Here is a 20465-nt window from a genome sequence, read left to right on the forward strand (position 1 = left end):
AGGTTGAGTTTTTAGAAAAAATATATATAAAAAGATTTTTGAAGACAAGATGTAAATATATATATACACATGGGACTAGACGAAGGACAAAGATGTCTGACTGCTACGCCATCTTCTCAATAAACAACGGAAAATTAAACAACAACAGCTGATCGACGCAATTCTGGAATTAGACCAACAATACTCCGCCTCTCCATCACCAGAACTTTACAAAGAAAGGCTGAGTCTTCAAACTCAGTACAATATACTATCCACAGATAAGGCTGAGCAGCAGCTACTCCGCTCACGTGGTTTTTTTTATGAACATGGAGAAAAGGCTGGTCGACTTCTAGCTCATCAACTCAAGTGCAAATCTGCTTCACAGCTGATCCCTCAAATTCACAACACTTCAGGTGTCTTAACAGTTAGTCCTATTGAAATAAAAAATACCTTCAAAAAAATGTATTCAGATCTTTACACGTCAGAATAACCTGAAGACAATTCAATTATGAATGATTTTCTTGACAATTTGGAATCTCCTACCATTATTAAGTTTTAATTATTTTTTATTTCTTTACATTTAACCTTTATTTAACTAGGCAAGTCAGTTAACAACAAATTCTTATTTACAATGACGGCCTACACTGGCCAAACCCGGACGACGCTGGGCCAACTGTGAGCCGCCCTATGGGACTCTCAATCACGGATTTGAACCAGGGTGTCTCTAGTGACGCCTCAAGCACTGAGATGTAGTGCCTTAGACTGCTGCGAAACTTGGGAGTACAGAAAAGAGAAAGGAAATTGATCAACCTTCGCAGTTAGAGGAGATTATTAATTAAATTACAGCAATGCAAAGTGGGAAATCCCCTGGCCAAGATGGCTACCCAATCGAATAATACAATAACTTTTCTGCCAAACTGGCCCCCCTCCTGCTTGAAATGTTTGAAAACACACTGGACCATGGTGTTTTACCCCAAACCCTGACAGAGGCGTCGATCACACTTTTGTTAAAACCCGGCAAAGATGCATCTGAGTGGGGCTCATACAGACCGATCTCACTTTTAAATGCAGGTGTAAAAATATTTTGCGAAATTGCTTGCCTGATCAACGGATCAGACAGGGTTTATTAAGGGTCGCCACTGCTTTTCTAACATTCAACATCTGCTTAATGTCATACACTCTTCTGCACCTTCGGACGTTCCTGAAGTGGTTATCTCTTTAGATGCAGAGAAGGCATTTGACAGGACAGAATGGAAATATGTATTCTCTCTACTGGGAAAATGTGGCTTTGGTGCAAACTTCAATTCCTGGGTCCGACTGTTGTAATCATCGCCCAAGGCATCAGTACTTACAAACAAACTTCATTCAGTATTTCCCATTATCAAGGGCCACATACCCAGGGATGTCCAATGTCCCCTCTGTTATTTGCCCTGGCGATAGAACCCCTTACTATTACGCTAAAGGACACACCCTCAATACATGGTATCTACAGATGGGGACTGGAACACAAAGTTTCCTTGTATGCAGATGACTTGCTTTCATATATCTCAGACCCTGAAGCATGTGTCCCTGAGGTAGTGGACCTACTGCATAGGTTTAGTGTGTTTTCGGGTTATAAATGGAATTTCTCAAAAAGTGAATGTTTTCCTTTTAATGAATTAGCATTACAAATTCCACAGGATACTATTTCATTTCGTATGTCCAAATCTGGCTTTAAATATTTAGGGATCAACTTCACCCATACCATCACATCACCCATCCCCTGATTAGCAAACTTAAACTGGACTTTCAGAGATGGAGTACTCTCCATTTTACTTTAGCTGGTAAAGTGAATTGTATCAAGATGAATGTATTGCCCAGATATCTGTACTTGTTCCAATGTCTCCCTCTTTTTTTAACCAAAGTATTTTTTTCACTTCAGTGGATAACCTTATATTTTTTTTTTCTATGGGGCGGTGGAAATCCAAGAATACGTAAAGCATTCCTCCAGAGAGATAGAAAACACGGAGGACTAGCCCTTCCTAACTTCATGTATTATTACTGGGCAGCGAATATACAAAATATTGTTTACTGGCTTTGCACCCCTGAAACTGACTGGTGTCAAACAAAAGCCAACTCCTGTTTCTCCTCCTCTTTGTCAGCCTTAGTCACCTCCAATCACCCTCTATCAGCTTTGCACTACACATCCAATCCTCTATTCAAGGTCTTATACAGTGCCTTGCAAAAGTATTTCCTATTTTGTTGCAATACAACCTGTAATTTAAATAGATTTTTATTTGGATTTCATGTAATGGACATACACAAAATAGTCCAAATTGGTGAAGTGAAATTAAAAAAATAACTTATTTTAATAAAAAATTCGAAAATATAAAAAAAACGGAAAAGTGGTGCGTGCATATGTATTCACCCCCTTTGCTATGAAGCCCCTAATTAAGATCTGGTGCAACCAATTACCTTCAGAAGTCACATAATTAGTTAAATAAAGTCCACCTGAGTGCAATCTAAGTGTCACATGATCTGTTACATGATCTCAGTATATATACACCTGTTCTGAAAGGCCCCAGAGTCTGCAGCACCACTAAGCAATGTGGCACCACTATGAAGACCAAGGAGCTCTCCAAACAGGTCAGGGACAAAGTTGTGGAGAAGTACAGGTAAGGGTTTAGTTATAAAAAAATATCCGAAACTTTGAACATCCCACGGAGCACCATTAAATCCATTATTAAAAAATTGAAAGAATATGGCTCCACAACAAACCTGCCAAGAGAGGGCCGCCCACCAAAACTCACGGCCCAGGCAAAGAGGGCATTAATCAGAGAGGCAACAAAGAGACCAAAGATAACCCTGAAGAAGCTGCAAAGCTCCACAGCGGAGATTGGAGTATCTGTCCATAGGACCACTTTAAGCCGTACACTCCCCAGAGCTGGGCTACTCAGAAGAGTGGCCAGAAAAAAAATAAGCAAACATGTTTGGTGTTCGCCAAAAGGCATGTGGGAGACTCCCCAAACATATGGAAGAAGGAATTCTGGTCTAAAATTGAGCTTTTTGGCCATCAAGGAAAACGCTGTCTGGTGCAAACCCAACACCTCTCATCACCCCAAGAACCCTATCCCCACAGGGAAGCATGGTGGTGGCAGCATCATGCTGTGGGGATGTTTTTCATCGGCAGGGACTTGTAAACTGGTCAGAATTGAAGGAATGATGGATGGCGCTAAATACAGGGAAATTCATGAGTTAAACCTGTTTCAGTCATCCAGAGATTTGAGACTGGAATGGAGGATCACTTCCAGCAGGACAATGACCCTAAGCATACTGCTAAAGCAACACTCGAGTGGTTTAAGGGGAAACAATTAAATGTTTTGGAATGGCCTAGTCAAAGCCCAGACCTCAATCCAATTGAGAATCTGTGGTATGATTTAAAGATTGCTGTTCACCAGCGGAACCCATCCAACTTGAAGGAGCTGGAGCAGTGTTGCATTGAAGAATCTCAAAAATCCCAGTGGCTAGATGTGCCAAGCTTATAGAGACATACCCCAAGAGACTTCCATCTGCAATTGCTGCAAAAGGTGGCTCTACAAAGTATTGACTTTTGGGGGGTGAATAGTTATGCATGCTCAAGTTATTTGTTTTTTGGTCTTATTTCTTGTTTGTTTCACAATAAAAAAATATTTTGCATCTTCAAAGTGGTAGTCATGTTGTGTAAATCAAATGATACAACACCCCCCCAAAAAATCAATTTGAAATCCAGGTGGCAAGGCAACAAAATATGAAAAATGTCAAGCGGGGTGAATACTTTCGCAAGCCACTGTATGTAATAATCACCTCTTCCTTCCAGGCAAACTAGATTCAGCTTGCAGGCTGTGGCAGAGGAATGTTTAATGACCTTTATATTGATGGCACCTTTGCCAGTTTCAAAGATCTCGCTATCAAATGTAATCTACCCCATTCAAGTTTATTTAGGTATTTCCAAATCCACCAGTTTATTTGCACTCAAAGCCCAACCTTTCCAATTCTATCACCGGAACGGGTCTGGATGCCCTTTTGAAAACACCTTTCCAACTAAAGGGACTCATATCCCATATTTTTTAGATAATCATGTCCCTTGATAACCCGTCAGTCAGTAAAATCCAATCTGAGTGGGAAAGGGAACTTGGTGGAGATCTCTGATGAAGTCTGGAATGCTACTTAGGGTAAATGGAAGCTCCTCTTGTGCCTGGGTCAGCCTTCTACAGTTTAAGGTACTTCATATTTAAAACACTATCTTAAGCATTTGATATAAAGTTGCAGCCTAGTGTAGAAATAGCTATTTTTTGAGTACCAAACAATAATCGTTCTCCCTGATAGCCCGCAGAAGGATATTATTGGATTGGAAATCTATCAATTCTCCCTAAGCCTCTCTTTGGCTCAAATATCTGATGCGGTTCCTAAAATAAATTACAAAATAAGTATACCATTCGAGGGTCAACCAACTCATTTTATTCCACCTGGGACCTGATGATATCCTATTTAGAACAGCTCCAAGGCTATTACATTTTTCCTTGTATTGAAGTAACATTGTTGTATACTTTGTTTTGTTTTCTGCTATGTAAGTTTGCCTTTCTTTTTAAATGTGTTTGGAGGCATTCTGGGACAGGGAGGGTTGAAGGGGGACAAAAAGGGGAGAAATGTACAATGTCTTTACATTTTATCTTTCATTCATAGTTAATAAAAATATTATATATATATAACAACAACAAAAAATATATTGCTAGTGAAGTGCGACATTGTATCAAATCATCAACTGGATCAGGCCTAGAAGCTGTTGCTAGCAAACTTGCAACATTGTATCAACTAGTCTATTCAGGCCACTCTGAGCCAGTGAGCTCAGGACAGACAGCAGATTTGTTATGATATTTCCAATGGATATATGGGATCATCAGATCATGATATTTTGCTCTTTCACACCGAGGCTTGGTGATTATCAAGGCCAGGAGTGTTGGAAAGATTTTTCAAATAATGAGGAACTATCATTTGCAATGGATGTTAAAACAACAGACTTTGTTTACAATGTGTGAGGTGAAGAAAAAAATACTGAGAAGCTCTAACTTATTAGTGGTGAACGTGGTGAGTTAAGAGAATCAGAAATCAGACATTACTGAATGGACTCTTTCCTACATTTGCATGCAACAGGCCAGGAAGGCCTACTTCTATGCATGCTCAGGCACACACGCTCCCTCAACATTATCAGGACAGAGAAACCAGACACATGCTCATTGCTCACGGAAGACTCCAAACAAACACAATGAAAAGATTGACAAAACTCGTAATTGTTATGAAATAAACCAAAACATGTTTCTCACAAGTGTAGCAGGTTGTGACCTCCGCAAACATTTCCACTCCAAGAATAACAATGGTAAATTACTGTAATTATTACATGCATTAACAGAAATGTATGTAACCCAAATGACGAGGGATTAACGGTATATTTACTAGGCCTACTGGTGACATATAAAAAGAGGAAAATAAACCATCAACCAACAATTCATACAATGAAAAAAAAATTGGCAATTATTGGTGTGAGACAACGCATTCTGTAAAGATGCGACCATACATTCTGGAGAGATGAGAGCATGCATTCTGGAGAGCTGAGAGCATGCATTCTGGAGAGCTGAGAGCATGCATTCTGGAGAGCTGAGAGCATGCATTCTGGAGAGATGAGAGCATGCATTCTGGAGAGATGAGAGCATGCATTCTGGAGAGCTGAGAGCATGCATTCTGGAAAGATGAGAGCATGCATTCTGGAGAGCTGAGAGCATGCATTCTAGAGAGCTGAGAGCATGCACTCTGGAGAGCTGAGAGCATGCATTCTGGAAAGATGAGAGCATGCATTCTGGAGAGCTGAGAGCATGCATTCTGGAAAGATGAGAGCATGCATTCTGGAGAGATGAGAGCATGCATTCTGGAAAGATGAGAGCATGCATTCTGGAGAGCTGAGAGCATGCATTCTGGAAAGATGAGAGCATGCATTCTGGAGAGATGAGAGCATGCATTCTGGAGAGCTGAGAGCATGCATTCTGGAGAGATGAGAGCATGCATTCTGGAGAGATGAGAGCATGCATTCTGGAGAGATGAGAGCATGCATTCTGGAGAGCTGAGAGCATACATTCTGGAGAGCTGAGAGCATGCATTCTGGAAAGATGAGAGCATGCATTCTGGAGAGATGAGAGCATGCATTCTGGAAAGATGAGAGCATGCATTCTGGAGAGCTGAGAGCATGCATTCTGGAAAGATGAGAGCATGCATTCTGGAGAGATGAGAGCATGCATTCTGGAGAGCTGAGAGCATGCATTCTGGAGAGCTGAGAGCGTACACTCTGGAGAGCTGAGAGCATGCATTCTGGAGAGCTGAGAGCGTACACTCTGGAGAGCTGAGAGCATGCACTCTGGAGAGAAAAATGCCATGTCTTCGCCACACACCCTTCCCCTTCTTCTTGTTGCAACATTTTTAATTATACTCAAGACAAATTATCTTCACACATATTTTAGATGCTTTTCAATGACAGCCGCAACTTAATCAGCTAGACATATTGCCATGGGCGCTGCCCAAATTGCGGGATTCCCAAATAGGCATAGGCCTACAAACTTGTGATTTGAAACAATCCACAACTATTTAAAAAATAAAAAGCTAATGATTCTATGAGGTTTAGTCATTTTGAATGTTTTTATTCAGACAGGAGTAATTATATTATTTTGCTAAATTTACTTTAGGGAAAGCCAGTGTCCTAATAGTGCACTGTGCACCTGCCAGTTTTCCTTTCCAATTCACAAGAGGCAAAAACCTGAGATGTGTATATAATGACGAGATGCTCATGTTTCCGCCCTAACAATGAGAGTCGTTGTCCCAAAGGTGGGAAGGCAGACGACAAGCATAGGTCTGCATATTATGCTCATAGAAACGCATTGGGCTTATTCTGGACAGATTTTGGCGAGAGTGAGCCCTCTCGCTTCGCCTCTTCCTCTCTGCTGAAACTCTCACCGGAGAAAGCATCCGAGTGAGCGAAACAGCACCCCTCGGTCTTACTATATGTAGCCCATGTATCTAATTCAGTCTGGCTAGAAATAGTATGACATGCCATACTCTTTTGGTCCAGACAGCATCAGCTATATATCGTCAACACATACTGAGACAGAGGCCATGTCTAGCTAGACTTGACAGTTCATGACGCTTTTGTATTCTGATAATGGAGTTCTGATCATAAAATTCCAAACACGTCATGTGTCTACATTTACATTTAAATGTGTCCACCTTGCCCACATTTTGTCCATTCCCGCACTATATTCAAATGCCAGTATGCATTCTATAAACGGTGGAATAGGCAAAACAACAGCCGATGGCAGTATCTAACTACTGTAGCTAAGTAGCCAGCTAAGCTCTGTAGCCAGCCAGCAAGCTAGCAAGCAATGCTAGAGGGATTGCAAACGAGTTAGCATTAAAAATAAATGTTTTTCTAAATATTAGCTCGCTGGCTAGCATTTATAGGCCAGGAAACACTTTCCCCACACCCTAGGAACATATTTCCGCCAACATTATAATGAAAAGGTGCTTCTGTCCCAAAAACACACATTTTATGGAAACTTGTGGGAGGAGTGCTGATTGCATCCAGACTGAGGAAAAATCGGCACAAAATGCATCCCTGACCACCTCCTGAAGTGGTCAGACAGATCTGAACACAATCAGACCACAAAGCGACTTTTGTGCGTCTAGACAATGCGAGCTTCGTATTCTGATAGCAGAAGTCGCATGTAAGTGTCAAGTTTAGACACAACCAGAGAGCGCTGATTCGCTCACTCGGATACTTTATCTGAGATTGATGCGTCTTTCTGTTGGCGTGCGTCTCGGTCAAATAAATGATCAATATTTCAATATTTTATTTGGACAGGCAAGGAGGTAGGTAGGGCGGGCCAGGCCCCCTAAGGCCCTCCCATAATGCCGGCCCTGCATGGCTCCCAAAGTTTTCATACTTATTCTCGGTAATCCCAATTTTTTAATAACCTTTTACTGCAGGGTTCTTTCATAACCTTTTACTGCAGGGTCACACAGTGTTTGTTGGTAGTCTTAAACAAATCTACTTTGAAACAAAAGTATACACTTCATACACAATGTTATGGTCTTAAAAAAAGAAGACACCTACACCATGTCAGAAATACAGTTAAAATGTATTCAAGTTTGCATCCCAATAGTACACTTTATATACATCACAGAAGACTGAAATATAACAAAACCGTTTGACATAGAAACACCATATTTTCGGCATATTTTTTTAATATTTTTTTAAATTAATTATGAGATAATGAAATATATTAATAACATTCCACACATGAGGCCACTAGGTAATTTAACTGCAGGAAAGGGCTACAAAAGTATACTCGGTCATAACAGACTTCAGAGGGGCAAATAAAACTCAGAATTAAAAGGAAAGTACTACATCTTCCTAAGTCTGAGGGTGGTTTTAACCTTCCAGAATTGGAATTGTATCAACTCACCACCCAAGGCTTTTACTTGAGACATATAGTTAAATGCACTAAAGAGGAACAATGGGTACATATTGAAGATGTGCATGCTCATCCCTCAGAATATTTTTATGCGTCAATTTTCAAAGGATAAAGCTAAGCATATTAACAACTTCATAGTTAAGAACTACATGGAAGAAAATGAAACGTATTCTACAAGAACCAATCTCACTCCCTTATAACACAACCCTATGGAACAATCCTTGGATAGCTTTTCAGAATTCACCAATAAATTGGTCCACTTGGAAAACTAATGGCATAAAAACCATAAATTACTTGGTAATAGGAAATATATGTATTTCCATGACAGCTTAAAATTTTGGATTGACTAATGTAGATATTTTCAAGTATATCCAACTTAAGTTTTATATCACGTAATGTTGATTAGAAATATTTTGGACATCAGAGCAATCTTGAGGGAATCCTATTTGAGTCAGAAAAGGATATTCATATGATAGGTAAGCTATACAAAACCTTGCAGAGAGCATATCCAACTGACAATCTCTTAGAAACAAATATAAACTATTGGAATCAAGACTAAAAATAACTGATATTGGCACAAGATGGAGGGAATGTTGGAACATAACTATTGAGATTACAGTTAACGAAAATGTACTCTTAATCCAGTATAAATGAATGTATAGAATGTATTATACAAGAGACAAAATTCACAAATTCTACAGCACAACGGCAGAGTTGTCTGAAGTGTAACACTAACAATGACTCAATAATCCATGCCTTCTGGGAATGTTATAAAGTCCAAAAGCTATGGGTGGAGTTAGAAAGTTGGCTGTCAGAACTATTACAATGTATATTAACTTTCAATCCGTCTGTCTGTATATTTCAAGACATGGCATATGAGGGCGCAGTGAGATACCCGATGGGTTGGACGATACTTTTCTCGTCAATCAAAAACTGGAAATCAACCAATCTTCCGTCGTTAACGCAATGGAAAGTTCAAATGCTTTATTATCTAAAAATGTAAATTGCATGGGACGAGGGAGAGAAACAAAATTGTGCATTTTGAGACCATGTGGCGTAGAGTGATGGGGCGCTGGAGATGGGGGTGTGTGCTAGTGGGTCTGTGCAGGTATTATGTAGTTGATGTTTGTATGATGTTGTAGTTTGTATGTGTATGTTTTATATTGTTTATAAAATATTAAATAAGTTTCCTTTTAGTTGAAACTCTATATAAACTATATTCGACTACCTCAATTATTTTAAAAGTTGGTATTTTCAAATAAACTACAAAATACAACTATTTTCTGCCCAGGTCTGTTGGTGTGAATACCTTTCTTGTAGATGGCGTCTACACCCTTCCCCATCTTCTCCTTGTTGTTGGTGTCTACGTCCATGTAGGGGAAGACTCGGGCCTGGTAGGTCCACAGGTAGTCGTTGGAGCCAAAGAAGTGCACAGGGAACTCTCCTACATTGTGCCTCATACGTAGGATGTTCTCCGGAATGTTCTTGGGATGGCTGACCTCCGCAGGCCACCACCTAGACAGAGGATAGGAAGGGAAAAGACGATATGAATAAGAAAAGAAAATGGGTCACGGCCCATGGCAGAAAGACCCTACCATTTTGCAACCACTGCCATATTGTGAATAGAAATGCAGGTGCATTTCGGTTCTCAGTTCCTTGGTTGTTTAGTAATGTCAGAACACTTCAGAGTTAGGATACTTTAGCATTGGGAATGTGGTTAAGGCAGGGGAGGACTTTTACTAATATACTGGATGCCAATCTGTTTCTGCTTTAGCCAACTTGTTGTTTTTTTGCCAAACCAATGCTGAGCCAGTAAGATTGGTACACAGGCGGCTGTACTGACCTGTATCGGCCCACTTTGACCCACAGGATGTCCTTATAGTGGGGCTTCTTCCCGGCCAGGCAGTCGTTGCAGAACCAACTGCCCTCGGGCATGTCGATGTTCAGACACTCCTGGTGGAAGGCAGCAGGACACGACTCACAGCACAGCAGACTGCCCCCTGGAGCATGGAAGAAGAATAACAGTTTGGCTACTGAACTGGTCTACGGGATTGAAAACACACGAGTAAACAGAGACGTAACTGGGCTCTAGTGTTTAACTTCTCTAGGGTAGGGGGCAGTATTTTCACGGCCGGATGAAAAACATACCCAAATTAAACGGCCTACTACTCGGGCCCAGGAACTAGAATATGCATATAATTAGTAGATTTGGATAGAAAACACTCTGACGTTTCTAAAACTGTTTGAATGATGTCTGTAAGTATAACAGAACTCATATGGCAGGCAAAAACCTGAGAAAAATCTAACCCGGAAGTGGGAAATCTGGAGCTTGTAGTCTTTTCAAGTCATTGCCTATCCAACACACAGTGACTTAGGGTTCATTTTGCACTTCCTAAGGCTTCCACTAGATGTCAACAGTCTTTAGAACCTAGTTTCAGGCTTTTGCAGTGAACAGAGAGCGAACAAGAAGGCCGGGAAGTTGGTGACTCAGGAAAGGACATGAGTTCATTGGTGCGCATTCACGTGAGGGGTAGCTCTGTTCCAAAATGTTTTTTCAAGACATTGGAATCGTCCGGTTGGAATATTATTGAAGTTTTAAGTTAAAAGGCCCTAAAGATTGATGCTATACAACGTTTGACATGTTTCAACGAATGTAAATATAATTTTTTTTTTACTTTTCGTCATGAGATTTTGGGCGCCCTTCCTACATTTGGAGTAGCTTACTGAACGCGCAAACAACAAGGAGGTATTTGGACATAAATTATGGACTTTATCGAACAACATTTATTGTGGACCTGGGATTCCTGGAAGTGCCTTATGATGAAGATCATCAAAGGTAAGTAAATATTTATAATGCTATTTATGATTTTAGATGACTCCAAAATGGTGGGTATATGTATTGCCTAGTGTATGTTTCTGAGCGCCGTACTCAGATTATTGCAAAGTGTGATTTCCCCGTGAAGCTTTTTTGAAATCTGTCACAGCGGTTGCATAAAGGAGATGGTTATCTAAAATTCTTTGAATAACAGTTGAATATTTTATCAACGTTTTTGATGAGTATTTTTGTAAATTGTTGTGCTGATTCACCGGCAGTATTGGAGGCAAAATATTTTCTGAACATCACGCGCCAATGTAAAATGCTGTTTTTGGATATAAATATGAACTTTATCGAACAAAACGTACATGTATTGTCTAACATTGAGTCCTAGGAGTGTCATCTGATGAAGATCGTCAAAGGTTAGTGCTTAATTTTAGCTGATTTCTGGTATTTGTGACCCCTCTCCTGCTAGGAAAATGGCTGTGTGGTTTTTCTTGTGTTGTACCTGTCCTAACATAATCTAACTTTATGCTTTCGCCGTAAAGCCTTTTTGAAATCAAACAATGTGGTTACATTAAGGAGAAGTGTACCTTTAAAATGGTGTAAAATAGTCGTATGTTTGAGAACTTTGAATTATGACATTTTGTTGTTTAGAATTTGGCGCTCTGATTTTTCACTGACTGTTGAATAGTGTGTCCCGTGGGTGGAGCGTCCCACCTGCCCAAGAGAGGTTAAGAACGCTGATCACATGTTCTGCGAAAATTGGACGCAGATCATGTAATGTACATGACATAATAGCGTACCTATGCATATCTGACTCTAACAACACAACATATGTGGAGGCCGGCGTACCTTCGGAGCAGACAAAGCACCAGCTGACATTGACGTGTTCATGGTTGCGGAAGCCCCTGCGGGGGGTGAAGTGGTTGGGACACAGGAAGCTGTTGTTGGCCAGGACCACACTGCCCGCTGCCATGCAGTAGTCATTGGCATGGTATGCCACAGGGCAGCGCACACAGCGCGTCAGACGACCTACAGGACACACAACACAGGGGAGACGGGCAGAATGAGCTGTTAGTTAGAATATCTGGTATATATTTACTTCCCGCAGCTCACTTCAATTAGTTTGTCTTTCTATCATGCTGTTGAAATAAACTGAATTGCTTGTGCAAAAATGTTTCTATTTATTAACTCCAACATCATAATTTCTCCTGTGGAGTTACCAATATACCGGGATTTCAATTGAGCAGAATTGCATAAAACAAAGTTAAACTAAACTGTGCTGGGTGAAGCAGAGCAGCACCCACCTTTGGAGACGGAGGGGTTGACAGGGTTGGTTATGAAGCAGGACAGACAGACGTGGAGAGAGCAGCGGAAACCCCGGTGCAGGGGGGCAGCGGGAGCGTGGTTGGCTATACACTCTCCATGGTAGAACTTCCCACACACTGGGATCACACAGCGCATCACGTCCTCCCCGGGCTTCTTACACGCAAAACAGGTGTGGACACCTAGCAACAAACAAATCAGCTTTAATCAATGGATTTGCTTTTACTAGCCAGAGAGAATTATGGATGCCAGGATGAGAGGATGACAGGGGAGAGAATCAGCAAAATAGCATGTGAAACAATCAGAGAGAACACTTATAACTCTATGTGCAACTAATAATAGTCTTTCCATAATTTTGTCTGAGAAGGAATGGGGCTTAAAAATATGACACTAGCTAGGCTTCCATTGAATTGGCGACAGATTTTCATACGAATATTCTAAAATCCGCATAAAAACAATATGCACATTTTCCCAGTAGAGATGTGTTTCCATCAAATTGACTTGTAGCAGATAAAAGGCTGTGTGTGATGACGTAGTGCACATAAAAATACCTTTGGCGGTTAAATTCCCATGTACCGAATAACAAATACAAGTTCAAATGGATTTCCATCGCATTTTCAACTCAACGCACGTATAGCCTACATGATGAGATTATTATGGACAAAAGAGCAAGATTATTTTTATTTGTCAAATGGCAGCCAAGTATCGATGATCATGTCACCAGAATAAGACCGTCAATATTTATTGGAATGGAGCATCAAGATCATCCATCACCTTGCACCTCATCTCCTTGTGAAGTTTAAGACCACACAACATGCCATTGCATGACTCCAAGTTTACTTTGATAAGATGGTTATTATATCAATACTTGTGCATTAAAAACGTTTCCACTAACATTTCTCACATAAATCATTTTACAGACACAAAACCTTCCCACCTTTTCTGGCGTATTTTGTTTTGTCAAGATTTGAACATTTAACTGAAAAATGTTCTGTTTCCATCAGACCTGTAATGACATTTTCTATCCGAAATGTACTTTACTCACATAAAAAGGTTGGATGGAAACATGGTTAATGAGTATAAAGTGGTTGTGTTTTTACAGAATATGTGCTTGACCCACCAGACTTGCACTCCTGGCAGACGAACTTCCCTATAGGAGGGTCTGTGAGGCCGATACACTGGAGGTGGAAGGCCCCACAACACTGTCCCTCACACAGCAGCAGCTCCCCTGTCTTCTCACACACCTACCATACAGTCCATAAACATTTAGACAACATTACAACAACATTTACACAACTATCTGAAACAATGAGTAAAGAGCAAATGCAGTCAGTCCATAATCACATATTGCACATTAAAACAGCACAAGGTAACCACTCGTACATTGGTGATGCGAGGCCTATTCACCTGACACACATTCTCTTTCAATGAGGCAGCGCCCCCTCTGTCCCCTATGATCTTCTTATTGGGGGAGAGTGGGCCATCGCGCAGTGAAGACTCCTCCCTCATGGATGAAAAGCTGTCATCCAAACTGGATGTAAAACCCTGAGGAGCAAAGAAGAGGAAAATCAGCAGGAGAGTTCAAACACTGTAACACGATTCCATATAGAAACATTGTTTTATTTTTTTTCATTATTAGATAATTATTGAGTAATGTCTATTTTACCATGTACTTTCTATGTTATTATCGGGTCAAACATGGACCATAAAATAGAGCTTGAGATTTGACCTATTGTCTGACCTCTGGGTCTAGGGTATCCCTCCCATCGTCATGAAGATCAGTTTCCTCACTGGGGGGCTTGGTGACGTCACAGTCTGACCCCTTCTCCAGGCTGCTCTGGGTCGAGGGGCAGGGTGTAAACGTGGAGGGTGCAGGGGTAGCTGTGGTAGGTTGCTTGATCTTTGATTTAGAAAAGAGTTGTCCAGAGCCTGGGAAAACAGTCAAGTCAAGTCAACTTTGACCCCAAACAGTCAAGTCAACTTTGACCCCAAGACCAATCAGCCCTTTGAATTGACAATCATTAAGTAAACGAAAGCAGTATGACAAAGAATTGTGATAAACAGTGTATAGTCTCAAATATATTGATGCTATTTCCATACTCATCTTACTCAAAAGTGAGACTCTTAAAAAGTGTGTAATATGGGCAGTTTGAGGGAGATCCTTCCTGTGTAGACTGACCTGAATGAAGAGGATGACTTGATAAGATGGTCTTCAGGGACTTGACCTGAAATAGATAATTAACCAGTCAACCCCTGTTTTAAGGCCTTCATTACTGTGAAGATAAATGGAACCATCAGATACAAAAAAAAAATCCTTTTTGAACAAAGCTCAACCATTCCCTAACACCTCCATACCCTCTTCTTTGGAATTGTGGCAGCCTCCATAATCTTCGGAGTTGGTTTCCTCTGTCTCTTACGGATGGTTTCCAAGTAAGGAACGTCACCTGCCACAAGACAACAGTGTTACTATGGACCTTTACACACATCTGGGATAATGACTACTACTACAGAGGAGTAATGTAATAAAAACAGCAATTACTTGGTTTCACGGCACATTGCATTGTGAAAACATTTTGTAATTTTTTGCAATCCAACCAAAGTATACATTTTATATATAAATAGTTTCGCACCAACATTCTTCGTCAGACCATCACTCAGCAGCGAAGGGTCTGCTTCAGGAGGTAGAGTTAGAGTATCTATGGACAGGATAGGTGCATTCTGAGGGGGAGTATTCTCTATTGGGGGAGGGGCTTGTCCAGTGGGGGTCTTGGATGGTTCGTCTGGGGGAAGAGTTTGTATTTCAGGAAGTGGGTTCAGAGGGGCATGGTCATGTGTGGTTTTCCCTGATGGTAGGGGATCTGGTTTGTTGCTGTTGGAATGTGCCACCTGGAAAAACATGAAGAGGGTATAGAGCTGGGATCATAATACAAAACCCTGAAAATCCAAGATATGTAATATGTTTGAGTGAGCTACCTTTCCCAAAGACTGAAGGGGCTTTTTCTGTTTCTTCCTTGTGCAGATTATCTGACCGTACTCTTCTGTCCATTCTATGAGTCTTTTGCTTGGTTTTCGAATTCGTTTATGTGCTGTGGAGGATAAGTGTGCAAAAAGTATGACTACTGTACGCCACACATGTTAAATCATTACATGTCATGATCTACAGAAGTTCATGGCCCTGCATCGGACACTTTTACTTCATAGCTGTTGATATTTTCATTATGGTATGACTTCAGAAGCAAAGTTAATGCATTGATCAGTAATTATCTCCTTTAGGATACCCTTCTGTAAAACCAAGGAAATAACAAAAACTCTTTACCTGTGGGAGCCTCCTGGCCTTCCCCAGTACTTTGTGTAGTGTTTGCAGAAATTGTGGCAGGGATAGTCTGCTGGTCCAACGCTGTCTTTGGCTGAAAGGACACTGATGGTTCTGCACCACCCTGCTCCAAAGGCACCATGTTCTGTAGTCTCTCATTCGTTAGCCTACTGCAGCCCTCCCCCACCCCCCCTAATGTCTCTAAATCCTGGTCAAACTTCTCCCAAGAATTGCTCGGAAGGTGGTGCAAGGCTTCCATCCCAAGGTAGCCAGGTCCAGGAGACCTCTTACCAAAAGGCACTTTTCCATTCGGTTTCTTTTTAGTCCCGGGCGAGCCTCTGTTTTTGGCTAACCTTTTCACGACCTGGTTTGTGCTGCCTTGGAGTTGTGGGATTTCTACCTTCAGAGAAGACTTGGGTTTGGGCTTGGCCTTGGTTTTGCTCTTGCCTTGCTGACTTTTACCGAGACTCGGGCCTTGACCGAGTGACTCCTCTCCCAGTAAGGGTGGAATCACGGAAGGCTCCTCTTTTACATGAGCACTAGGTGGTCCGATTTCCAGCTCCAAGGGAGTTCCATCTTTCTCCCTGGTATCGTGCATGTCCTTCAGCAGCATGAGGAAAGTACTGAACTTGTAGTTAGTGTCTGGTTTAAAAGACACAGGTTTCCCATCACCCTCACTTGATTCCAGGGACTTGAAGGATAACTCTTTAATGTCTTTGAAGGCGTCCATGGGAGAAAAGCATGGCGAGGAACAGGAGGACATGTCAGACACACAGTTATTTTTCTTTGCCTTCCCAGATGTCAGAGGTATGAAGTCCACAGGCATCTGGGATATCAAGAAGCCCTCATCTTCAGTCTTAACCTCTGCTTCAAAGTCCTTCGACCTGGTGAACTTTGAGGAGGACCAATTTGGTAAACCAGTGATCTGATTATCGTTGCCAACCTTTAAAGGTTTGTCCTCTGTATAACAGTCTGTTTTGGTCTCTGGTTTATCAGAAGGAGTGTTTGTGGAATATGACACCACCTCCTCTGTCTTGTTGATAGGAAGGAAACAGCCAGGCTTTGGGCTGGAGAACAGATTCTGTTTCCGCACTGCTAACTCCATAGCTTTCAGAGCTCTGGTCATCAGGCGGTTGCTAGCAGGCAGATGTGAAGGCTGCTTGCCCAGGGCCTTCGACTCATCAGGAGGCTTGGGCACACTTGAGACTGGAGGTTTCAACTGATCAAAAGGACGTTCTTTGACTGTTACACTATACCCTGGAGTCTTTGACTGATCACCAGTAATATCTTTGAATGTTGCATTGGACACTGGAGTCTTCAACTGATCAGCAGGGTGTTCTTTGACTATTACGCTGGACACTGGAGTCTTCAACTGATCAATAGAGCAGTCCTTGATGGCCGCACTGAACGCTTGAATCTTTCTGTTGACAGCAGCTGCAGTTTGAGTCTTTTTCTTGCAGGGACCCTTGCTGAAGGCACTGTGGTTAGATAAGGAGGCGGTAGTGTTGAGTCGCCTGTCTTTTCCTGGTTTGCTGAACCACAGGCGACTGTGTCCTTCAGGCTGCTTCTTCACCTCTTTTACTACTGGAACTGAGGGCTGAGTCTGAGCAGGCTTGGATTGACGCTCAAGTGCTTTAGGACACAAAATATTGGGGATAGAGTCAAGGTCCGAATACGGACATTCTTTTATGTCCCCCTCTGGCTTGTCAGTGCTGTCAAATGTTGTTTTGGTGTTCAAGCACTCATTTTTAGCTTTAAATGCTTTACTTGGCTTCTTCTTGCTTTGAGGCCTCTTGGAAGTGCTTACTTTTGTTGGGGAATGTTTACTGTGTGGTGACAGAGATCCATTTGTTAAGTTGCTTGGTGCAAGGGGTATACAGTTGGATGGATTGGAAGGGGGAGTTGGAAGGGCCTTGTCCTCTTTTTCTGATGTGGACCCATTATAGAGGGTTGTATCTATGGAGTCAGGTATAGAGACATCCATTTTGGGTCGCTCTGGGAGGACAGATTCTGCTTCAGCCACACTGGTTTTCCAAGATGCATTAAACCTCTTGGGTATCTATGAAGGCAAATAAAGCTTTTCTGTAATCACAAATGTTTGTATTTTTAGGTACATTCAGGTAAAACATGATTCATTATTGTCCAACATATACCAAAGCTGTGCCACATATTTACAATGTATTTGTAGTCTTCGTCCCTTTGCCTTCCTCTCCTGCGCAGCAAGGGGAGCTGTTCGAACTCAAAGCCTCCATGAAATGTGTGTATCGCTTTCCCTGTGACCCAGGCCAGTTCCACAGGCTGCCCAAAGGTCCTGATGTGGTACAGCCGACAAGGCCTGTCACTGGGCTCTGCAACATCATCACACAGGAGCAAAGGACCAAGGCCACTAGGTATTAGTGTTTGTAGATTTTCTATTAGATTTTCTATTAAACTTTATCACAGATATAACATATATTTTGCAAGAGCAAGACATGACAAGTGGATTGCGAAACACAAGACTTCCATGGTAGTGCAAATCTGTTCAACAAGATCAACTCAAACCAAACAACGGCTTGTTAAAATAATATCCAGGACCAGGGCCTACCTTTCATTTTGTGATAGGTTCCCTGTAGTGGGTCAACGGTCACCTCACAAGGCCACCAGGGTCTTCGGTTGAACTTTGCCCATATAACTTCACCTTCTAAAAACTTTACAGGTGGTAAGGACTTCTTCTTTGGGCTGCCCATCTGTTGACAGACACCAAATAAGCCAATATTTAAATTACTTCAAGTCATGTTTCAAAAGGTTTAAAATTCATGCTATGTATTACAATACTATATCAGAATGTACATGCTCTTTACATATACAAATATGTCTGTAAAGATTTGGTCAAAATCTTTATCTTCAAACATATACAAGCATTCCAATATTTTCCAAGACTATACGTTGCCGAGTGGCCAGGACCACAGTCCTTTAATATCTACAACCAATCTGGTTGGTGTTGAAGTGTATTAGGAGGTAAATTAGGTCAAGTTTAACCTCGTCCCCAGTCTCAAATTGCTGGCGCATGAGAGAGCCGGCGTCAATAGGCAAAGTTAAATCCTTGCAACTCTATTCTAATTTTTACCAGATGCAACATAGTGCAAACCAATATTATATAATCAACTATCTTTTAAAATGTTTAAGAAACTTTCTTTAAACACTCTAAATGCATATATCAGCTCTGTACACACTCTCTGGCCTAGATGTCAGTCAACCTTACTAACGAGTGATTCCTCACAAAACTATACAGAATAAAACCGACCATGATTTGATTGGTTTGACCAATCCATAGTAGGGTTCTTTGGAGGAAGGATTGTTGACATACAGTATATTTTATATTTGTATCTTAAAGCATAATTGAGACATAATTAATAGAAGTTGGAATATTTGTGACATTGTGGCCTTACCCAGGTTTATGGTGTCATATGAAGCTTTACCGCTTGCTCTGTAATATGAGTAGTATTTTGATTTCAATAACAATTTTCTTACATTCATTTATGAATTTTGAAAATATGAAACTTTTGATTTGGCAAATAAATATAAAAATATATTGTTGAACATAATAAACTCTACAGGCATTGAAAGTTCAAGAGTGTGATCTCTTCTACTTTTAGAGTTATGATCCAATTTGTAAGCATTACCAACACAGTGAATGTGAAAATGGATTTAAAATATTCGCCCTCTGCTCATGAAATGCAGGATGTGCAACGATACAAGGAGGGCTGTGGTTACATTGCCTACTATGCCAATTTCTCTCTAAAAAATGGGCCATAACTTTAAAACTAGCAGAGACTCCACTCTAGAACTTTGATATGCCCATAGAATATATTATGTTCAACAATATATAAAAAATGTGCCAAATCAAATATGGTTTATTTTCAATATTCATGTTTATATGTTTCAATATTCATAAATTAATGAAATTCATTTTTTCTTGTAATCAAAATACTACTCATATTACAGAGCAAGCCGTAAAGCTTCATATGACACCATTTTTTGCTTTGTAGCACCTACAGATTAAACATTAAGGAGTCTGAAAAGGAGGCCTGGGCCTATGCTTTTAGATACAAATGTCAAATATATGTCAAGAATACTTCCTTTAAAGAACCCTTCTATGGATACAATTTGGTGAAATCCCAAAAATCATGGTCATTTTTTGTTCTAGTTCTGCGAGGAATCGCCCTAACCTTGTATCAACTGATCATGCAAACATCCCAGAGACGAAACAAAGCTCTGTATATGGACTGACTAATGACATTTCTCTGTGCACATCTTTTATTGATTGCAAAAGGTAGAACTATTGACTATAATTTACCATGAGATGCTGGCGTATACTGAGCCAAACAGGAACTGAATGACATGGATTCCTCTCCAGCTACAGTATGAGGAGCTTATCTATTATAGAGGAAGTGACCTTGCTTGACCTTACTGGCTAATTAACCAGAATTTAGGCCTCTCACTATCTTCAGTTACATTT

The 20465-nt window shown here is 40.9% G+C and overlaps 1 protein-coding gene across 6 annotated transcripts in view; it reads right to left on the minus strand.

Annotated features, from left to right (window-relative positions):
* Positions 1-20465, minus strand: part of LOC115154280 (histone-lysine N-methyltransferase, H3 lysine-36 and H4 lysine-20 specific) — a 58316-nt gene that overhangs the window by 32867 nt on the left and 4984 nt on the right. For 5 of the 6 annotated variants that reach the window (XM_029700340.1, XM_029700339.1, XM_029700338.1 and 2 more), the window contains 14 exons: positions 18552-18693; positions 18143-18315; positions 15971-18026; positions 15628-15740; positions 15285-15540; positions 15010-15098; positions 14834-14879; positions 14396-14583; positions 14062-14199; positions 13775-13898; positions 12636-12836; positions 12181-12360; positions 10354-10510; positions 9820-10025 (listed from right to left, as the gene is read on the minus strand). In XM_029700340.1, the coding sequence (XP_029556200.1) occupies positions 9820-10025; positions 10354-10510; positions 12181-12360; positions 12636-12836; positions 13775-13898; positions 14062-14199; positions 14396-14583; positions 14834-14879; positions 15010-15098; positions 15285-15540; positions 15628-15740; positions 15971-18026; positions 18143-18315; positions 18552-18693 (4069 nt within the window). Of the gene's footprint in view, positions 1-9819; positions 10026-10353; positions 10511-12180; positions 12361-12635; positions 12837-13774; positions 13899-14061; positions 14200-14395; positions 14584-14833; positions 14880-15009; positions 15099-15284; positions 15541-15627; positions 15741-15970; positions 18050-18142; positions 18316-18551; positions 18694-20465 lie in introns of those variants that run through there. The other variant, XM_029700343.1, reaches the window with a different exon arrangement.

Source organism: Salmo trutta, chromosome 19 (genome assembly GCF_901001165.1).
Source record: "Salmo trutta chromosome 19, fSalTru1.1, whole genome shotgun sequence".
Taxonomy (NCBI): domain Eukaryota; kingdom Metazoa; phylum Chordata; class Actinopteri; order Salmoniformes; family Salmonidae; genus Salmo; species Salmo trutta.